Consider the following 19,529-nt stretch of genomic DNA (forward strand, 5'->3'; position numbering starts at 1 on the left):
GCAAAAGCATCATCGCGCCGTCAGCGCTTTGATTGACTCTCCCTGCCCCGCGGTATCGTTGATTAGTCTGTTCCTCAAATTTCACTTTAAGTTCTCGTTGAGGTAAATGTAATGGCTCTGCAGCTGAACGATGACATTTTTACTCTCAGTCCTCGTTCTCAGTCCTTTGGTCAAGATATGAAATCAGCGGGTTCACTGAAAGCCCTCGTGATTACGTGCACTGATTTTGTCTGAATTCAAGATGAGGAGGATCTAATTCCTCCTCGGACCCCTTCTCCAGCCTGAGTGCACTAATTCTCCTTGTCTGTTTTTTTCCTCTCCAGGAAAATTGTAACAGCTCCTTTCTGTAGACAATCTAATGCTTTAAGCTATTACTCTAAAGTATCACCACGGTTTCCAATAAAATTTTATTTGACATTTAGTTAAAATCCATTTTCTGCTACAACTGAATTTTTTTCCCTAGTCCCTTGATGGACACTTCAAGCAAAATTCATTGTCATTGTCTTAAAGGTCAAAAGTTGGTTTTTTTTTTCCCTCAGATCTTGCTTTGTAAAGCAAACTGTTACTCAGGATTATGAGACACTGCGGTAAGCTGTGACAGTCCATGAAACTGTTCTTCCCCGCAATTACACGGGTTTCATAAAAGTTGTGTGAGCAAACAGAAAGACCTTCACTGCAAAATCAATTATCATTGTAGAGTCCCTGCAAAAGAACCGGAGCAACGCCAGTCTTGCCTGCAGCAGCCAGTGGGAAGCAGGGACCCTCTCCTTCCAGCAACACAAAACCCACCAGGACTTGCAGAGGCAGAAGCTCTGGGACGGGGCGCGGGGATCTGCCCCCTCTCAGCCAGCCAGCCCCTGCCTTGCTCCCACCAGGTCAGCCCGTCTAGAGATGCCTGCAAAGTTAGCTTAAAGCTTTCCTTTAAATACCTCATGAGGAATTAAAAGTATAAATAGAAACTATGTTTTTAGATGCCATTTTGTTTGTAATTTTTCATAAACATAATTTAATTTGTTCAATAAAACCATTCAAATAAACTAGTCTGTATTATGGAATAATCGTTCAGTGGCAGATACATTAAAATAAATCTATTGCACGGTGTGTTAATGTTTTCAACTTTCACTCCTGCTTCTAGAGAGCCCTGCGTGTTCTGGATTATTTCCTTGTTTCGCTTTTAATTGGAATCGTTTGACGTCTGCAGCCTGTTAAAATGAGCTTAAAAATGTACTCGTATTTAGGGTGCCTTTATATCTACATTCCCATGTTACAGTAGTATTGTAGTTTTCACTGATCTCGGCTGAAATCTGAAGAAGCTTTTATTTTCCCAAAGTGTCGTTAAGCACTCAGTTTTTAAGGTGTCACACAAGAGATGCCGCCACACTTGTGAAACCTGACGTTGCGAAACCTGCTGTTGGTGAGCCGCCGCGGAGAGCCGCGGGTGAGCGCGGTGCTTACCGGAGGGGGAGATGTGCCTCCAGGAGATGGAAGGCTCTGGCTTCCCTGTGGCCAGGCACACCAGCGTAACGTTGCTTCCTTCGTTCACCACGATGTCACTCGAAATGCGGAATATCTTGGGAGAAACTGGAAGGAAAGAAGGAGAAGGTTGTAATGGAGAGCTGCCGGCTCAGCGCGATCCCCCAGAGCATGCGTAGCCGAGGAGAGCTGGGATGCCCACGTTGCCATTGCTGATAAAAACACGCCCAGTTGTTGAAACGTAACTCTGCAAAAACCTCGATCGGGTTTTTCCATAGCTACTTCCACAGCTATTTCCATCACGTTTGCAGAAGCTCAGCCACGGATTCCAAATGCTACAAGTAAGAAAACAGCAATTGCCTCAATTTTGTGCAGAGCAGGTATTGTTATCGCAGTAAACTGCTACTGCTGGATGCTCGTTTCAGAGATGGTTGAGCTTGCTCATGATAGTTGAAAAGAAGATGAAATTAAACTTTTCTTGTACTTTTAAAAATAATGATACCTATTACGTAGAATAGAATCATAGACTCGCTTTGACTGGACGAGAACTTTAAGACCATCGACGCCAACCGTTAACCCAGCACTGCCAAGTCACCACTAAACCACGTCCCTCTACTCTGTGTGTACTTGGAGAGTCGTATCTGTTCATGGAGGAGACTAAAATACATTTAGTTCATTTGCTTTGTACTGCTTCTAGGCTTGCAGCACCAACACGGCTAAGAAAAAATAAGCTAGATTTTTTTCTTTCAGCTCATCAGCAGAATTCTTCACTAAACTCCATTTTCTGTACTATTTATACATCTGGGCAGAAGAGAACAAAAGTTCCACATGGATGGAAAATGATGGAAAGCATTAAACAGTCTGCCCTTAAGGGAATGCTTTACTTGTAATGTTAGACAGGGAGGAAAGGAACTCCGGGTCCCAGCAATGAAGGCAGGGATTCTGGATTTCAGAATGAATCTTTCTTTCTAAAGAAATATGCATTTCTTTACGTGTTTATTATTACATTTGATATAGAAATCAAATCAATGCAGTAACAAGGCACACCCTATTGATGTTTCTGAAAAGGACTATTCTCTAGATATAAATAACAAATTTTGTACAAATATCAGTAAAAGACACAGATTTTACATGAGGGTGTTCTGGAGCCTTCTGTAATGACCACTTGAAAATCAAAGCTCTCTGCAAGGCAAATAGCTACCAATAAAATGAGAAAAAAAATATTTACGGTCTTCCATTTTCCTAATCAAAGTCTCTGTCCAACTGGAGCTTTACTCTCCTGAATGCCACACTCTTGTCTCACTGGTTTGCTCCAATTTCTCACAGCCAAAATCGCACCATGTGAACCCACACAGACGCCTTTGCAACCTGGAATACGCTATTAGCATCCCTTCAACGTACTTTAAAAGTACAGAGCTTTTTCATACACACAGACCAGTTTTGCGCGCTTTGGGATCTCCGCCTGCAGATGTTCTCCAGCCCTTTCCCTGGTCCAGTGACTGGAAGTATTTCAGTCGTAGAAATGAGTTGGGGTCAGAGAGACTTCAAAGGCTGGAAATTCTCAGTGCTTCCTTGTGGCTATGAATTTGTTAGCAAAGTAAATTAAAAGTCTATGCAGAGTATTTTTAATTAGCAGAGAAACATTCTCTTTAGGGAAAACGAAGGTCCGGGGAAGGCTGAACCTTCCCTAACTCTTAAAGCAGTGCAGGTCACCGTTACCCACCTTTGAAGTTCAAGCAGGTTTACACAATCGCTCGAACAGAGAAATACTTCTGAATTTGCCACAGTCTAACTCACAGAGGTGACAATTATAGAATCAAATCATAGAATCATAGAGCGGTTAGAGTTGGAAGGGACCTTAAAGATCAATCCATTCTTCCCTACTTCACTGGATGACCTGAAAAAGCACACAGTGACTGCAGAGCATTTTTAGGAGCTGAAACATACAGAAGAGTTATTTCCACGTAAAGGGAGAATTTATTAATCAGATTTCTTTGCAGATCCCTGCAATGAACCCTTTACCCAACCTCCTCTTGCAGAAGTCCTTGAGGAGACCGTGAACAGCCCCCACCGACATGCCCACCCCACGCCGGCCATGCCATGGCATGGCCCTTCCTCGGGGGCCCCCATGCCCAGAAACGGGGCATTGGTAACACAGGTCTCCCCCACCGCTCCGTCCAGCCCCAGTTAGATATCATTAACGCTACAGCTTGCCAACAGACAAAACATTCAAAGGAATTCTTATTTCTGCGTACAGAGTACAAAAAATAAATCTACTTCCTAAAGACAGCTGGCGAGGGATCATCCTATCTGAAACGGAGAAATCCATCTGAGCGCGGAATATCATGAGTAATGTGGCACACACAGTGGCTTTAGTCAGTCTACAATATTTTAAAAATATCTTCCTAAATCTGAGTTACTTATTTCTTTATCCTTCAAGAACAAAAGTACTTCCAGAAAGTCAAGTGAAAGAATCAAATAACTCAAAACAGTTTTTCTCACAAGTAAATATATACAATTGACAGACGCGGTATCTGTTTGGAACTGTGGAAATATCTTCCAGATTAAGTAAATGTTACAGTGTAAGATTTCCAACAGCATTTAACTTCTTATTTGAAGTTCTGCACCTTTGAAGGTAGAAAAAGAGAGAGATTTGCTCATGTTTTGGCATTACTGAAGCAGTACCATCGCGGGATTTTTCACACCTTCCACCTAATGCTATTTATCCAGGTGATTTTTATTTGCCTTAAACTTGTCACTAAACATAGAGGACGTGGCTGGAGCCTGCTGTGCTGCCACGATGGCACCCGGGCGGCCAGTACAAAGTAAAGCAAATTAAAGGAGGTCTCCCGGTGCTCAGGCTGTGCCAGGGTCAGGGTCACACTTGGTCCAGTCTCCTCCCTGCACCCATCACCGGAAAATGGGTGGGTGAAATATCCACTCGTGGTTCAGCATACCCATTTAATTAGTGCGACTGGTAAAAACAGACTGGAGATATGATACCATTAATCCCGGTGGGAATGAGGAGCTCTTGGCAGGCTCTGCTGCTGGTCCTTCAGCTGCTGCAGGGCCTGTGAGCAGAACGCCATAAGGGTCCAGCAGAAAAGCTGCATCACAGAAGCAACTGCAATCAAATTTCCAAAAATACAAATTTCCAAAGAAAATACACTGACAGTCCTGCCATAGGCAGGAATCTAGAATTAAAGCAACAGGATTTCATTCAGTTGACACGGACAAACACAACTTCTTTTCCAAGACAAAGATCAACATCTACTCTCTTCTCTGCTGCTTAACGCAAGCGTTGTCTTTGTCCTCCTCTGCCCTTCCTCGAGGTTTCATTTGCTCCCTATCCTTCACCTCCTTTTCAAGTGGCCTCTTCTCACAAAAAGCAGCACATTTTCCCTAACGCTCAGGCTCCAGCCATGGGTTTCCTCCCGCAGCTCCAGCTCTCTCCCTCTCCTCCCTGTTTAGGAGAGCCATTAACTCTGGCGGTCAGTCTCCCCTTCTCTGTTGTAGGTGTTGCCTACCATGTTCAACCCCCAAAACCTATAGTGTTTTGTCAAATATTTTCATTTTTATAAAACTGTATGTTCTAATGGCAAACAATTTGGAAATCTTCCCCTGGTGATTCTACGTGTAACCCATGGTTATGGAGCACAGAATTTGATATGAACGAAATTCAAGCATATTAACAGATTTGTGGAATATGGGGCCAGAGGATAATTTAGTCTGAGCTCAGATAGTCACAGGCTGTGGAAATTTTCCCTGAAGCCTGACTAAAGTACGAGTTTTAGAAAGCTGTCTAGTCTTATCCTGGCAATTCCAGGTGACGCTCGCGCTGCCACATCTGGTAAGCACTTTCAGCGATTAAATACCCCCTTCCTGCCGGGAAATAGCATCTTAGTTCAAAATTGCAGTCCACAAAATTCAGCTTTCAGAAATCAGATCTTATTATGTTTTTGTCTGCAAGACTGAGCATCCCCCTTACTATCAAATATCTTTTCTATGACTAAGGACCCATACGCGATAAATGACCTCTTCATCTTTATCTGCAGATGATTTGAGCACCACGAGCTTAATTTTTGTAAGGTTTCCTAGATAATATTTGTTTCTCTCTTTTGAGGAATACCTGAATCATCCTGAAATGTGAACAGTGGGACAAGGCGTAAGAGCCTACCGAGAGTCTTACCAGTGCTGTGCACAGAGGTAAGCCCGGTATTTTCTCTCAGCTTTATTTCCTCTTTCCCCGTGCAGTCATTACCACCAGGACCATTATTCCAGTTATCCCTTCAGCTCCTGCCGTGGTCACCGCGAGGGGCTGGAGGGAGGGAGAGGGCAGGAGGCTCTGACGGGATGAGGATGGTTTGCTGCACAGACCTCCTGCCTGGTGAAGGATGCCAGTCACGTATCCTGCCAGAATGACACGAATACCTGGAGACTCCTGTTGGTCTCACTGCACATCACCTGTGACTCCCTCCTGAGCAGCACTATGGGAGCATCCTCCTAATTTCCATTTTAAAAGTGCATATCTTGGTGGTAAAAACTGGTATACCCATCAGAAGGAGGGAGAGCAGCATCTCTGGGGCTGTGCCGCAGAAGGGACCTGCCCGCTCCGTCTGACGGCATCCTCTGTCCTACCTCTGTGCTACCCACCTCGTGGTGGTTTGGGCAGTGGTAGGTTGATGGTTTGACTTGATGATTCCAACCAAGATGATTCCATGATTCTACCTCATGGCAGCTCTGTTGACTTTCCCAAATCAGACTTCCCCACCAGGGGCTGACAGAGCCCTGCTTTCTCACCGGGCTGTTGGAGGAGCTGCTTTGTCTGACCAGACCCGCTGTCCCTGAAGCCTGACCGATTGATCCTGGTAAGAACTGAGACCTGGCTCCTAATTATTGCTGGAGTTCGGAATTGCATCTGCCATTATTTTGCATTGAGTCTATAGTTCATTGCAGGGGCTCATTCCTCATATTCAAGGGCTGGAGTTATATTCTCAGTTACATTCATGAGTACGTAAATGATGCAGCGTAATAAAGCTTACTAGCGTAATGGGAATGTCTGTAGGGTACAGCTACCTTTTTAGATGCTGTTGCTTTTTGAGCGTGAGAAAGGGTGCTTTATTTTCGTCACTATTTACAATTATCAGGTAAAAAATCTGGGACATCAGCATAAGTGTGCCCATCTTGTTTCATCAAACATGTGCTGCCTTACTCTTCCCCCGGCTGAAATGCCCAGTCAAAGTCTATGTAGTATCAAGATCACAAGAGATGTGGCTGGACATACAGCTCTATTTCTTCCAAAGGTTTCCACAGATAAAGGTGATGACAAGTTATGAACTACATTGTTTCTAATCACATTTATTAAATCACATGGCAGCCAACTCCCTTTCCGGATTATAATGTAATCAATCCCATTTCATATACAGAATGTAGCCAATCCCAATAGAAAATATAAAAACTGTGAGGGGAACTGGATTATAAGTACAAAGTGTGATGTCTGGGAGTTTGGCAGGAGAGATTTTACCACCAGAATCTAAGGAATCACCTGCTTCATCCCTCCCAGGTGTTGCAGTAGAGATTTTGTGCTCATACTGCCTTAGCCGAAGCTCCGTCTGCTAGCTTTTCAATAAAGAGTAACTTTTTTGGTAAACGAGAAGTATTACATGGTCTCTTTACCAGAATCCCCAATACCCTTACGTTCTGTATCTGAATGCTGGGCTGTGCTCCCCAGCTCTCTGCAATGATAATTTCACTTTTTTCCTAATTACGATTTCATAATTAATCAATAAACACGGGGCGGGGGAGAGAAAATGCTGCTTTCAGCAGCTTAACTGACCGTTTCTTTCGGACTGGAGTGAACTTGTTGACCAGCCCCTCTGTGAAACGCTGCTGCATTCCTGACTGCAAATGGCAAGCAGCAACGTGCGCGGGAGTTTGCCAAACCCCGTTCACCGCGTTTCGGAGCCCTCCTGTGAGAAGCACTGCAGCACCGCATCACTGCGGTGTTTGAGCTCAAAAGACCCTGTTTCGGGTCCGAGCTGCAGCGGAGGGAGCGGCGCAAGGGATGCTCGCGGCGAACAGCACGTCACCAAGTGCTTTGGTCTGTTGTGAGTCAGCCTTCAAACCTGTATTTATAAAAGCCATACAAGCCTCCAAAGGCAAAATCCTCCCCTCAAGAGCACATAAGCACCCTCTGAGCACCGGGGTTTCGGCAGCCGGGGTCCCCGCAGGGGCAAAGCCACGCACTGCCCAGCCCTGGCAGGTTTCTTCTCTTTTACAGATTTTCCGATACCGCTGCCTGCAGCAAGCGGCACAGACAGGGTACAACAGCCTTTGGCGTTCCCACGCACGCAGAAGGAATCTGCTCCGTCAGACAATATTTCGTGCTCCTTCCCATGAATCCCAGAGTCGGACGACCTCAGCCCAAGGGCAAATTGACACCATCAATTCTCCCCCCACAGCCGTTTGGAGCCTGCGGGATGTGAGCGCACACAGTCCCTGCTGGGCGCACCTCATGCCCCCATCCACTATACCCAAAATACCCAACGGCTGTATATATTTTTTAAATGTACAATATTTTATAATAGCATTTATACTATATATAGGACTACGGTTATAAACACCTAAGGTCTATTGCATTTTTATTAGGGAGTGAGAAGCTCTCTGGTGTAACAAGGGACACAAGGTCCCAGTGGACAAACACCCTCCAGATTGTGCTAAAGACTGGAAAGTCTGGCCCGGAAGAAGTGTGCACGCTTTTGCTTCTTTTTGAGGATTATCATCAGGAGTTTTGCCGTCTTTATGAGGGAAGATTTGAACTGTGACATGGTAGAAGATGTAGAATTTTCCAGACTTAGAGAGTGCAGATTAAGTGATTTTCTCTTAAGTACATGCTTTGTTCATTCTCTAATTGACTGGGCTCTTCTTTAATCTAGGTTTTATAGTGGGGAAATTAAACAAAATCTAGTAGAAGATGTTTGTAAGCCTTATTACGATGACACCGAGCAGGTTGCATCATCTATGCATTTCCACAATAGAATTAGCAAATAAATGAATACAAGCCGTACATTAACTAAAAGAACACACAAGCACAGAAGTGCAACCCTGCTGTATAATATAATTCTGTAAAATTACAGAAATGATACAACATCAGCTGGTACTCATGAAAAATTGTAGATTTTATTTTCATTAATGATTTCCTAGGAAGGTCTTTTTCAGGATAGAAATTGGCTTCTGTAGTAAGTGTTTCTGGAACCTCACAGTCTGAGACAAACAATGATTTCTGGTATATTGGTATGCTGCTAATTTTTCTGCTATTTACTGACTGTTAGGCATCATTAAATTCAGATCACTAAAATCTGTGGAATTTATTAATTATCACTAGAATATATATGCAGAATCACAACAGAAAGTTAATATTTAATAAGAATTAGAAAATGTTTATTTTGCATGCATGCTTCTTATGATACCTCTAAGGACTCCGATCTACGAGCAGATTGAGCTTTTAATATCTGCTATGCTGAGCACCGAGCGCAGATTAAATCCGCTGCAGCGCTACTCTCCATTTCAACAGCTACAGTCCTTCACCCATCGCACGTGGCAACTGTGAAGGTCAGGAAAAGCAATTAAACATAGCAGCGAATAAACATTTACGCAGTATACGGATTAAAGAAATGCAGAAGAAGCCAGATAACAAGCAAGAATGAAAGAGAAATTAAAATCCCAAGTAAATTCTGTACAGGGGTCCAAAATGAAAATCTGTCATTTTTTCTTAAAATGCTTTTAAATGAATACCTTCCCATTTAGGACAAGGTATATAGGCTGTTTGTAGAAATTAAGTAGCGGTGGCAATCAAAACTATCTGCTTTCTATAGTTTTATTGAACCACCCTACTGTGGGGACAGCGGGGACCGAGCCAGGAGCCTGGGGGGGGCGGCGTTGCCCCAAAGGGGAAATCCACCTGACAGCCTGATTTTCCAATTAAATATTTGGAGTGATTTAGGACCAATTCCCCATTTACAAATTTCAAATTAAAGAGTTGCCCAGGCCACATCAAACATTAAATGCACTTGAGGCCTTTGGTAATTTTCTGGGAGTCAAAATAAATCAAAATGAAAGCCAAAGATCTTTGTTATCTAAAACAAATGAGAGAAAAAAGGAAATTATTAGTTTTTGTTTTGCTGATGAAATTTAAAGCGACACTAAACATTTTGGAAATAGATTTACTTTTTAGTGAAGCTTCGTTTTCTGTTCAGAAGGCAGTCTATGAGATTGCTCTACTTAAATTTGATTAATTGAGAGGAAAATGCGGAGCAAAAGAGGAACACGGAGGAGCAAATGGTAATTCAGCCTCACAGGCGGCTGTGCGGGCAATGCGACACCCCCAGAGTTACAGCATGATCCCGATGCGCAAACCCGTCCTTACGCCGTTTACATCCCCACCATCCCCTTCCGTCATGTGCCTGGATGAACACATTCTCTAAAAGGCTTCTGTAAATGACCAATAACAGGAAAATTTCACCATCTTCCATTATTTCCTTTCTCCAATTCTTCATTGAGAATAGTTATTATACTCTGCTTTAAAAACAATTTGTCAATATTATAGGATAGGGAAAAAACAGGGAACATACTCCAAAAAGTTATTTACCTAGTTGGCTTGCACGGAGTTTTGTTTAAATACTTACCAAAGCTTATATCCACTACAGCGTTAAATAAATTAATCACCTTTATTAGAAGCGCGTACCAATAGAGTGTGGCACAAGGGACACAGCGACGTGTTTATTTTCCCTTGGGCTCTTTATAACAGAGAGAAATAAATTTGTTTCTGTTTCCAAAAGCAATTAAAACAAACGGCGTGAGAATGACGTTCAGGCCAGCCTTAACGGTGAGCTACTATAAAAGCAAGCGTGCAATAATAATGATAACGTTAATAACGACAACAATGATTTTATTCCACCCTGATGCCACCAAAGTGCAATTAATTGGAGCCAGCCCATCAGCTCCACACCAGCCCGTTAGTGACAACCACCCTCGGCCCATGTCGCAAGGACCTGACGGCCTTGAGGGGCCTTGAAGGCCTTGAATCGGGAGGAGGGGCGCGGTGTTTGCCATCAGGAAGGACCCCACAAAAATCGTCTTAACCCTGTCTGGGAGCTGCAGAGCTCTGCCCAAGTGGGATTTTGCCCTCAGAGAGGCCTTTGTCCCTGTCCCCCGCCCCGGCCGGCTGCCCCGGCCCTGAGGCTGCCATGAGGGGAGCCGCCGTCGGCGGGGAAGGACTGTCCACGGCGTGCAGGGGAGCTTGGGATGCACTGGGGGCTCCTCGGTGATAACAAAACCGGCCATCTCAATGTAATTTGCTACCGTTAGCAGTCAGGAAACTCTGCGAGCTGCACTCACAGCCAAAATCTGAAAGAAGAGCTCAGAACTGGAGGGGACTTTTACTTCCTCAGGCTCCCTGCGTTTTAATTTCCTGATCGGATGTTTCTCGCTGGCGTTTGGGAGCCGAGGACCCTCTGATCCCACCAACCCCCTGAATCCCACGAGGCTCCTGGACCCCGCGCGCCCCTTCCCGCGGGCGCTGGCCGTCCTCAGAGGGGGTGGAGGAGACACCACGTTCCTTCTCCCACCGGCACACACCACCCCTTGGTCCGGGGCACTGAGACCGTGACCATCTCCAGATCTTCCTAGAGCCTGTCTTTGAATATATAATGTTTTTTCCATGTATACACAGATTTTCTAATATTTTCTGTCCATCTGCCTTTTAAAATTAAAAAAAAAAAATATGTAAATTTAGCTGTGAAAATGCAAAATATGTGGTTGTTTTGGTTATTTTTGAGATGTTTATCAGAGATAAAATCTCATCAGGTCTCGGCTAATAATAATTACGACTAATAATCTCCATCAATTCATCCCACAAGCAGACGGCAGCAGGTCCCTGGCTCAGCTCCCCGCTTGCTCCTGGCTGTGACAAGGAACATTTCCTTGTTGTGGTGGCCAACCGTGGCCAGGGCCAGCGGTAAGTCCACCCAAGGCTTCTCCCCCCATTGGCAGGGGGACAGCTCACCTGCAGCAGGCAAAGATGCTGCATTTCCCCATGGGGTCGCCATCAGCTGCGTCCCTGAACAAGTTGGGGACCTCCGTGACCTGAGCTGTCTGCTCTGGGTGCTGCAAAAAATACATTGATTTCTCTCTGCAGACAGAATAATTTATTGCTTTGCTTTCCTAATATGCATATTGATTTCATTAACTTGCGTAGTATCTAGAAATCACTAACATGACATAAGAAATAGATTATTGTTCTTCCTTTTATGGCTTGGACATAATAATTAGTTTTTATGACAAATACACAGAAAAATTAAAATGTGCTTATGAGGGTTATTAAAACCAGCGATGAACTCCATTTGCCACTAATTGAGAATCCATACGACTTTTCAGTTTGCAATCATCAGATCCCCCAGCATCTGGAAAATCTTCCACTTTACAAATTAGTCTGTTTTCCAAAGGTTTTCGTAAATTTTAGCATAGGCACTTGCATGAAGATTTCTTGTAAAAAAACTTAATTTCCTATTCTCTTCCTCTTACCCTTCCCATTTTAGTCAGAAGGACGAAGCAACTTGTGACGGAACAACCGGACACAACCGCGACACTCACATGCGGAAGAAAAAAATAAAAAGGAAAGAAAAAGGACAGTTAATAAAAGGAAAGTTTTTATGGAAAAAAAATATCCCAGGTTGAAAGGTGGTTATTAGGAATAAGTAATACGTTTGTACCGTCTGCGAATGGGAAGAGGGGAACTGCATTAACAGCCCGTGGGGTCTTCAACAGGCCACTCGACCATCTGCAGAGCTCATCAATAACCATCGCCAAGCAACAAAAAAGTAATAATATTGCCAAACGCAAACCGCTGTGACTACTGTGAGGTGTATTAATTAGCAGAAACAGATGTAACTTATTTCCAGGAGATTACGCTGGCTGATATCCCGCGCAGCAGTTAACGCGGCTAATCCAGCGCCCTGGCTAATTAGCCAGGGAGGTGTCCGTGTGCTGGCGAAGCTTCATCCCTTGCTCTTGACCCCCACCCCAGCTGTAAATCCAACCCTGCTCCCGTGTGCTTTGGGAGAGACTTCGTATAGAAAGGAGAAGATGCCAAATATTTGTGCCCCCCACGGGAGGATCGCAAAGAAGCCCCCAAAAGGCTGGACTTTGCACGGATTACTATCAGTCAAGTTGTGAACAAAAATCACAGTGTTACAATGCAAAATTCATAAGTTATCATAAATCAGTGCGCTTCAAATGCTCCAAGAAGCAAGAAACTATTTCACTGCCTTAAAACGCTCTTAATTTTGTCAAGATTTTTAAATTATTTATAGCTACATAAATCCTCCACCGCTCTGGCAAACCCATACGCCATTTTCATTCTCAGACCTGTAAACAATTTTAATCTCCGACACACCTCTAAATGCCACATCTAAAATACCTTAAAGTAAAAAAAAAAAAAAATCCAACAAAATCGTTTTTATAGTTGAACATATTGCACCATAATATCTACCATAAAAAAGATAATTGTGCTTTTTAGCACACTGCTCCACTTTCACATGGTGGGTTTTTTTTCCAAATGCATTAGGGTTGCCACACACAAGAAATATGATGATTTTCTCCTCTGCTCAGCCCTGGTGAAACACATGGGGAGGGCTGGCTCCAGGGCTGCGTCCCTGGGAAAAGAGAAGCCCGGAGGGAGCCGAGCGAGTCCAGGTGAGGGCCACCAAGGCGATGAAGGGGCTGGAGCATCTCTGCTCCCAGGAGGGGCTGGGGCTGCCCAGCCTGGGGAGGAGGGAGCTCAGGGGGATCGTGAGATTATCACGGGAGTCTTGCCAAGGTCCAGCTGATGAGTAGATGAGCAAGGGGAAATCAAGAGCAAAGACTTACATTCGTACGCAGTTTGTTGAGTTTAAAACAGGATTTAACTCGCTGCATTTGAAAGGGTCTGGGTTTCAGAGAAGAAACCCTTCATGGATGAAGTCCCATCCCAAATTCCCAGCTTGAGGCAAGGGCAAAGAAGGTTTTTCTTTGGGAAGGAAATTCCTTGAAAGCCAGGATAAGTGGAAATCGTCAAGTTACAGAAAAATAAAAGTTCAGAACTTTCAATCCACATTCATCTATGGAACCAGTTAACTTTTTAAGCCCAGCAATATTTTACCGCTCCTAAACCCCGATGAAATGAACTGTGTTGCTGTGCCAGTCTTGACCCGTGGCCACCTCAGTGGCCAGTCTGGCCCAAACCATGACAGCACCTCACCTCCTCGGGGCTGCCGAAAAGAGTTGATGGGAGGAAGAGGAAGAGTTTGCACTCCCTGGGGCATTTCAGGCAGGGGTTTTTGGTGTCACTCTGAGGGCAGCTCACAGACTATCAAACCTGGCGCCAGGTGCGACCCGAGAACATGGGACGGTCTCAGAAGATGCCAGCGCTGGCTCATGCGGAAAGTTCAAGAACCTCCCTCCCTCCCCACACCCACCACGGTCAATTTAACAGTTTATGAATACATAAACACACAGGCAACCACCTAAATGACTCTCCGTCTAGCACTGGTTTTTGTCCAGCTGAAGCCCCCTCGTTGCAATCAAATATTGCACAAAGATAACCCACGGATTTTTTTCATGTTTAACAAAATAATAACATAAGCTCAATATTTAGCAAGTTGTAAAACACCCCCAAACATATGTGATTTTTAGAGTATAGATAATACAGTTTTTAAATCAGTAAATAATGTGAAGAAGCCGATAACAGCCTGCACTGGTGTGGCACAAATCTTCATTTACGCGGCAATCAGTCACCAACTGGGAAAACTAAAGACTATTTTTTTTCTTTTTTGCATTTACATGATTAGTTCCTTAACAGCAGTTTGATTGAAGAGCATTGCCTAAAGGTCCCCACCTCTTGCTTATTAAACACACTTTGTCTTGTATGCAGAGAAGCATGGGCATGCTGGTAAATTATGGGTGGGTTGTGAAGAAAAATGGCTCTATCTTGATTCATCATTTATTTCCAATTCATGTCAACGCTAAAAAGTGAGGAAAACCTCATAAAAGTAGTGCTGTTGTAAGTTTCTGATTAATCTCTTTTCCTCTTACCTATCATTAGCAGTATAACCATAATTTGTATAAACTAATGTAATATCCCTTACATTTTAACTAGAAACTTATTATCACGTATCATCCATTATCAGTGATCAATTTATTTTAGACCAACCTGAATATCAGTCATAAATTATTGAAAAAAGACCCACATTGCCACAGGAAGACGCTGATGCAGAATTGGAAGGAAAAATCAAACGAAAAATGTGTAAGCAAGAATTCCACCTGTTGTATCTATTGTACTTCTACCAACAGTACCCTGGAGTCGCAGGCGCAGGATGGCTTCCTGGAAGAGGACACTGGCTGGTTGAAGGCTGACACAGCTGGATTCACATCTGCAAGATTTTTCCTAAGTCATTTGTTTCATCACAGAAATAATGGCCTTTACCTGCTCTGCTTGTGGCAGTGTCATTTCTCAAAGGTAATGATCTATTTTAACCTCAGCACCAGTCTATGAAGGCATGAGAGACTTGGGAAGACGTCAGCAGTGGCAGATGTGTCACCTGCGTGGGTGCTGTCCCTCCTCCTGCCTCGTTACCTGCCCAGCTGCTAACGACCGTGGTGTGCAACGACAGTCCTCAGACTCTGGAATGGTCACATTTAAACAGTTTATTTATCTTCAGCAGCAACATCTCAAATAAGTGGTTGAGGGGAGACCTTCTCACTCTCTACAGCTCCCTGAAAGGAGGGGGTAGCCAGAGGGATTGGGCTCTTCTCCCAAGGAACAGGCGATGGGACAAGAGGAAACGGCCTCAAGTTGTGCCAGGGGAGGTTTAGGATGGATATTGGGAGACATTTCTTCACGGAAAGGGTTGTCAAGCCTTGGCCCAGGCTGCCCAGGGCAGTGGTGGAGTCGCCATCCCTGGAGGGATTGAAAAGCCGGGCAGACGTGGTGCTGAGGGACACGGGGTAGTGGGGATTTCGGCAGTGCTGGGTCTACGGTTGGACTCGATGATCTGAAAGGTGCCGTCCAACCTAGATGATTCTATGATTCTATAATTCTAAGTAAATCTATTCAGATACATCAAAACCAATTTAAAATGAGCCATACCTTGAGTATGGGAGTGGAAGGAAAAGAGAATTTATACTGAAGAGAGGTTTGCTGAAGTCAGGGAGAGTTTTGCTATTGATTCATGGAAGTAAGGAGTTTTCTCTGCATCACTAAACCAAAAACTACGTTGTGGCTTTTGGCTGCATGCTCGCCACGCCACCGCTGCTGGAGGTTCAGACCCTCAGCCGGGGGTTGTGAGCAGCAGCCCCAGCGCGGGGGGAGCTGGACCAGAGCAGAGGCTGGCGGTGGGAGGCTGCTCCCATCGTGTGTGGAGGACTGCTACCGAGCCTGACTTCGTATGCCAAGAAACCAGTCATAACACGTGCACTGGAATAAATTTATAAATTCAGAGAGTATCACTGCATAAAATGTCAAGTAGTGGAAGCCATTACAAAAGGACTAAATTTTTTACTAAAATTATTCAGAATAAGGGTAAGAAAATCTTACCAACTGTGTATCAATTTTATCACTGTGATTGATATTCGCTTAGAATATCCAAACACTTAACTAAGAACTATCAAAACTGAATATTTTTTCATAAATATTTCAGTAAAATTTAGAAAGTTTTACAGAAATTAGGCTAAAATACCATGTGGATCTTTTTCCATTATTAAACACTAACAGTGATTTTCAGGGACCAGTTTTACACTGTTATGCTACTACTTCCACCCATGTTCTTCAAAGCCTGAAAGTAAAACAAATCAGCAAAATAGTGTATATATCGTGTATGAGAGAGGTTGGCCCCAGACTGGAAACAAACCACCACTTCTCGGGGAGGGATGGAGAAGTGTCGCCAGGGGTGGTGCTTCTGGAAGGAGCCCCTCGGCCTGAACCCCTGGCGGCCTTCCCGCTGACAGCCCCAGCCTCCCCTCCCCAGCAGAGCCTGCTCCCAATGAAGGCCGATGGGCAAAATTTATGATGCTGAAAGTTCTTTGAAAGACGAACACGACAGCTTTCTTTTTCCCAAGCCAATCGAAGGATCTTCATCTCTTACCCGCAGTTATTTTGTCATGCAACCATTTTTCCATCAATGAAGAGGCAGACTCTCCGCAGATAATCATTCTTCAATTTCTGATGCCATAGATTTTCCCTATTTTCTGTGACTCATATTGTTCACTTGGTAAATGCAGAGAGAAGGGAAAGGACGAGCACTTGTTCTCTCTGCAGCCCTTTCATCACTCTCCTACATTTTTTCATTACTGTACTCAATTTATCACTGAGAAAATACAGAAATAGAAAAGCCATATTCTTTGCCTCAAGATGGAGTTGTTATCAGTGGTTTGATGCTTTGTAAAGCAGAAGAAATGTAGAAAATAAAATCGCCATTTCTGTTAATTGATTTGCAAAAATGTGGTTTTAAATCAGAAAAAAACCTTAGTGAACCAAAAAAACCCCACCAAACTAGCAATAATTTATTTTTCTTTCAAAGCTTTCCATCTTTTTCTCTTAAGTGGAGAGCCATTCCCAGGCGCGGTGATGTCGCCAGACCGCTGGGTATCCCGACACCATATCCCCCCTTTGACGGGTCATTGGTTCCAGCAAAGGGAAGCAGGGATGGGGCAAAAATAGGGCAACCACCCTAAGGTGCCGCTAAATGAGCTCTGCCCGTTGATGCTGAAGGAGAAGCCCCGTGTAGGTGGAGGGACCAGCAGAAGGTTCTGGGGAGCCGGCTCCCTCCGTCAGCCGAAGGCTAGGTCAGCGTTCAGGCCATTGCACACACCTGTGTTAAGCGATGCTGGTTTGGGCTGAATACATTTTCCTGTAACTCCAGCACATCCGGGTTGTTTTTTTTTAACCACAACTTCAGCAAGCTAAGAGTAATTAGCTGTTTTTTCATTGACTATCTGATTACTCTTCTTAACTTTTTTAAGCACAACTGAAATTGGTTAAAATGAAAAGCAAATCACTTGATTTACAAAAAAACCCTGACTGATTCCTGCTACTCATAGCACTGTAAGGGGATGATGCAGCGTTATGTCTTTCTGGTATGAAAAACTGAAATAAAAGGAAAGGAGAAAAACATGTTTCTGCAAGCCTTGAGGTCTCTGAAGCAATCATGTCCCATAAAGCAGCGTACGTGTGTGCCTTGTGCAGGTGCGCGTGGGACGCTCTCCAGCTTCAGAGAGAATCCCTCATCCAAAATAAAGATTGTCAGAGCACAATAGACTCTAGATAGAAAAAGAGTTATTTTGTCTGGGAAAGCTTTCAGCCATATCACAAACTACTTTCAGTAAGCACAGTAAGCGAGGTTCTTCAATCAAACCGCTGCTAATGATTTAACCATGTAAATGTTAAAAAAAAAAAAAAAAAAAGGAAAAAAAGAAAGAAGCAAAATAACCTACTGCCTAAAACTAAAGTTTTCCCAGTTGGTGACTGATTGCTGTCTAAGTAAAAGGTCTGAGCCACAAACGATAGTCTATTTTAGTTGCATTGTTTAAGCTAATTTAGCACACACCGATATGAAAGTACTCTGAAAAATCAGGAATCCTTTTTGTGTATCTTACAGACCGCTAAATATGTGATTTATTTAATTATTTCCTAGGCAAATCAAGTTAAATTTACTTTTCCTTTTGATTCTAAGAGGGACTTTTCTCTGCTTCAGATCCTCCTGCACATCCCAACCCCCCGGCCGGCACTGGGGACTCGTGTCATCCCTGTGCAACTGCTTGTGTGTAAGAACTAAATACAATCTCAGGAGGGATTCTGGGAAGCATTATCTCAGATAATCACTGAAAAAGTCTTATATGCAGTAGCAGTGACATTGTTTGGTTAATGAAGTTACTCCAATTCATTAAAAATGTAAATAAAGGTTATACACAAAGGTTATTCTTGAAGATCCCTTCCAATCTAGTGAATTCAAACATTCAGTATATCCACACCTGGAATATAACGTGATTCTAATGGCATGTTGTTGCAGAAAATAGGTACCCCAAAAAAGAAGACTGATTAAAAATATGAAAATGGACAAAGGTCAAAATCATACAACATTTAATCTGGTTTAAAAATGACTCCCCCATATGAATTTTATATGCCAGAATTTCAAAGGAATCATCACCAAGAAAAGACAAGAAGAAAATTGTTTACACAGGGCAAGCAAGGAACAACTGGGTGGAACAGGATATACGTTTGTCAGTTAAAATACAGTCTGAAAAAACTTGCATAAAACAGTCAGAATGCTTCAAAAACCTCATGGTCCATAGATTTCTGAAGACCTGTCTCTGTGTCTCTCTGCTCCCTTCCTTGTAATGAAAGCGCACGGTGTGAGGCTTAACACGTCACTTATAAGCACCCTGTTTCCTAGTCATTACAGTCTGCCAAAAATACCCTAAACCCTTTCTTTCTTCCTATGCCATTAGATGTAAGCTACACTGTCCTCATTTCTCCAGAAGGGGTCAATAAGTTGCTAGTTATTATACGAGGACGTACACTGTTTATTCCCGTAAAACCCCACTGTTCCTCTTTTCTTTTCAGACGATAAGCTAAATACTACAAGGTTCAATTTAAAACCAACAGAAAATCGGAGAAAATCAAGCCCGAAAAGCAATGTAATGTAACAATCCAGACTAAACATATATTTCCCATTCCATCTCACCGTAGATAAAGCAGTCGCAGGGAAACGGAGCGGCTGCGCGTTCGGGGTGTGCGGGCTGAAGAGCGCTGAGGTTGCTGTGCACATTTATACGTGTATGTAGAAAGAGAAACAGGCGACACAGGGAAGCGAGAAACAGGTAAAATGCAGAAACTGGGTAGGCATAGATTTTAAAGATGAATTAAAACACGAGTGGGCATAGAGCTCTTCACTGAAATATTTTATGCAACCTACTAAGTATGAAGAAAAAAATTCTAGAAGAGAAAATGAGAGGTAAAGACCATC

General features: G+C 43.5%; 1 protein-coding gene across 1 annotated transcript in view; it reads right to left on the reverse strand.

The window, feature by feature from the left end:
* The window catches only part of NEGR1 (neuronal growth regulator 1), a 285,381-nt gene that overhangs the window by 101,569 nt on the left and 164,283 nt on the right, over positions 1 to 19,529 (reverse strand). The window contains exon 3 of the mRNA XM_074598876.1: positions 1,456 to 1,581. Within this exon, the coding sequence (XP_074454977.1) occupies positions 1,456 to 1,581 (126 nt within the window). The remainder of the gene's footprint in view (positions 1 to 1,455; positions 1,582 to 19,529) is intronic.

Source organism: Larus michahellis, chromosome 8 (genome assembly GCF_964199755.1).
Source record: "Larus michahellis chromosome 8, bLarMic1.1, whole genome shotgun sequence".
Lineage (NCBI taxonomy): Eukaryota > Metazoa > Chordata > Aves > Charadriiformes > Laridae > Larus > Larus michahellis.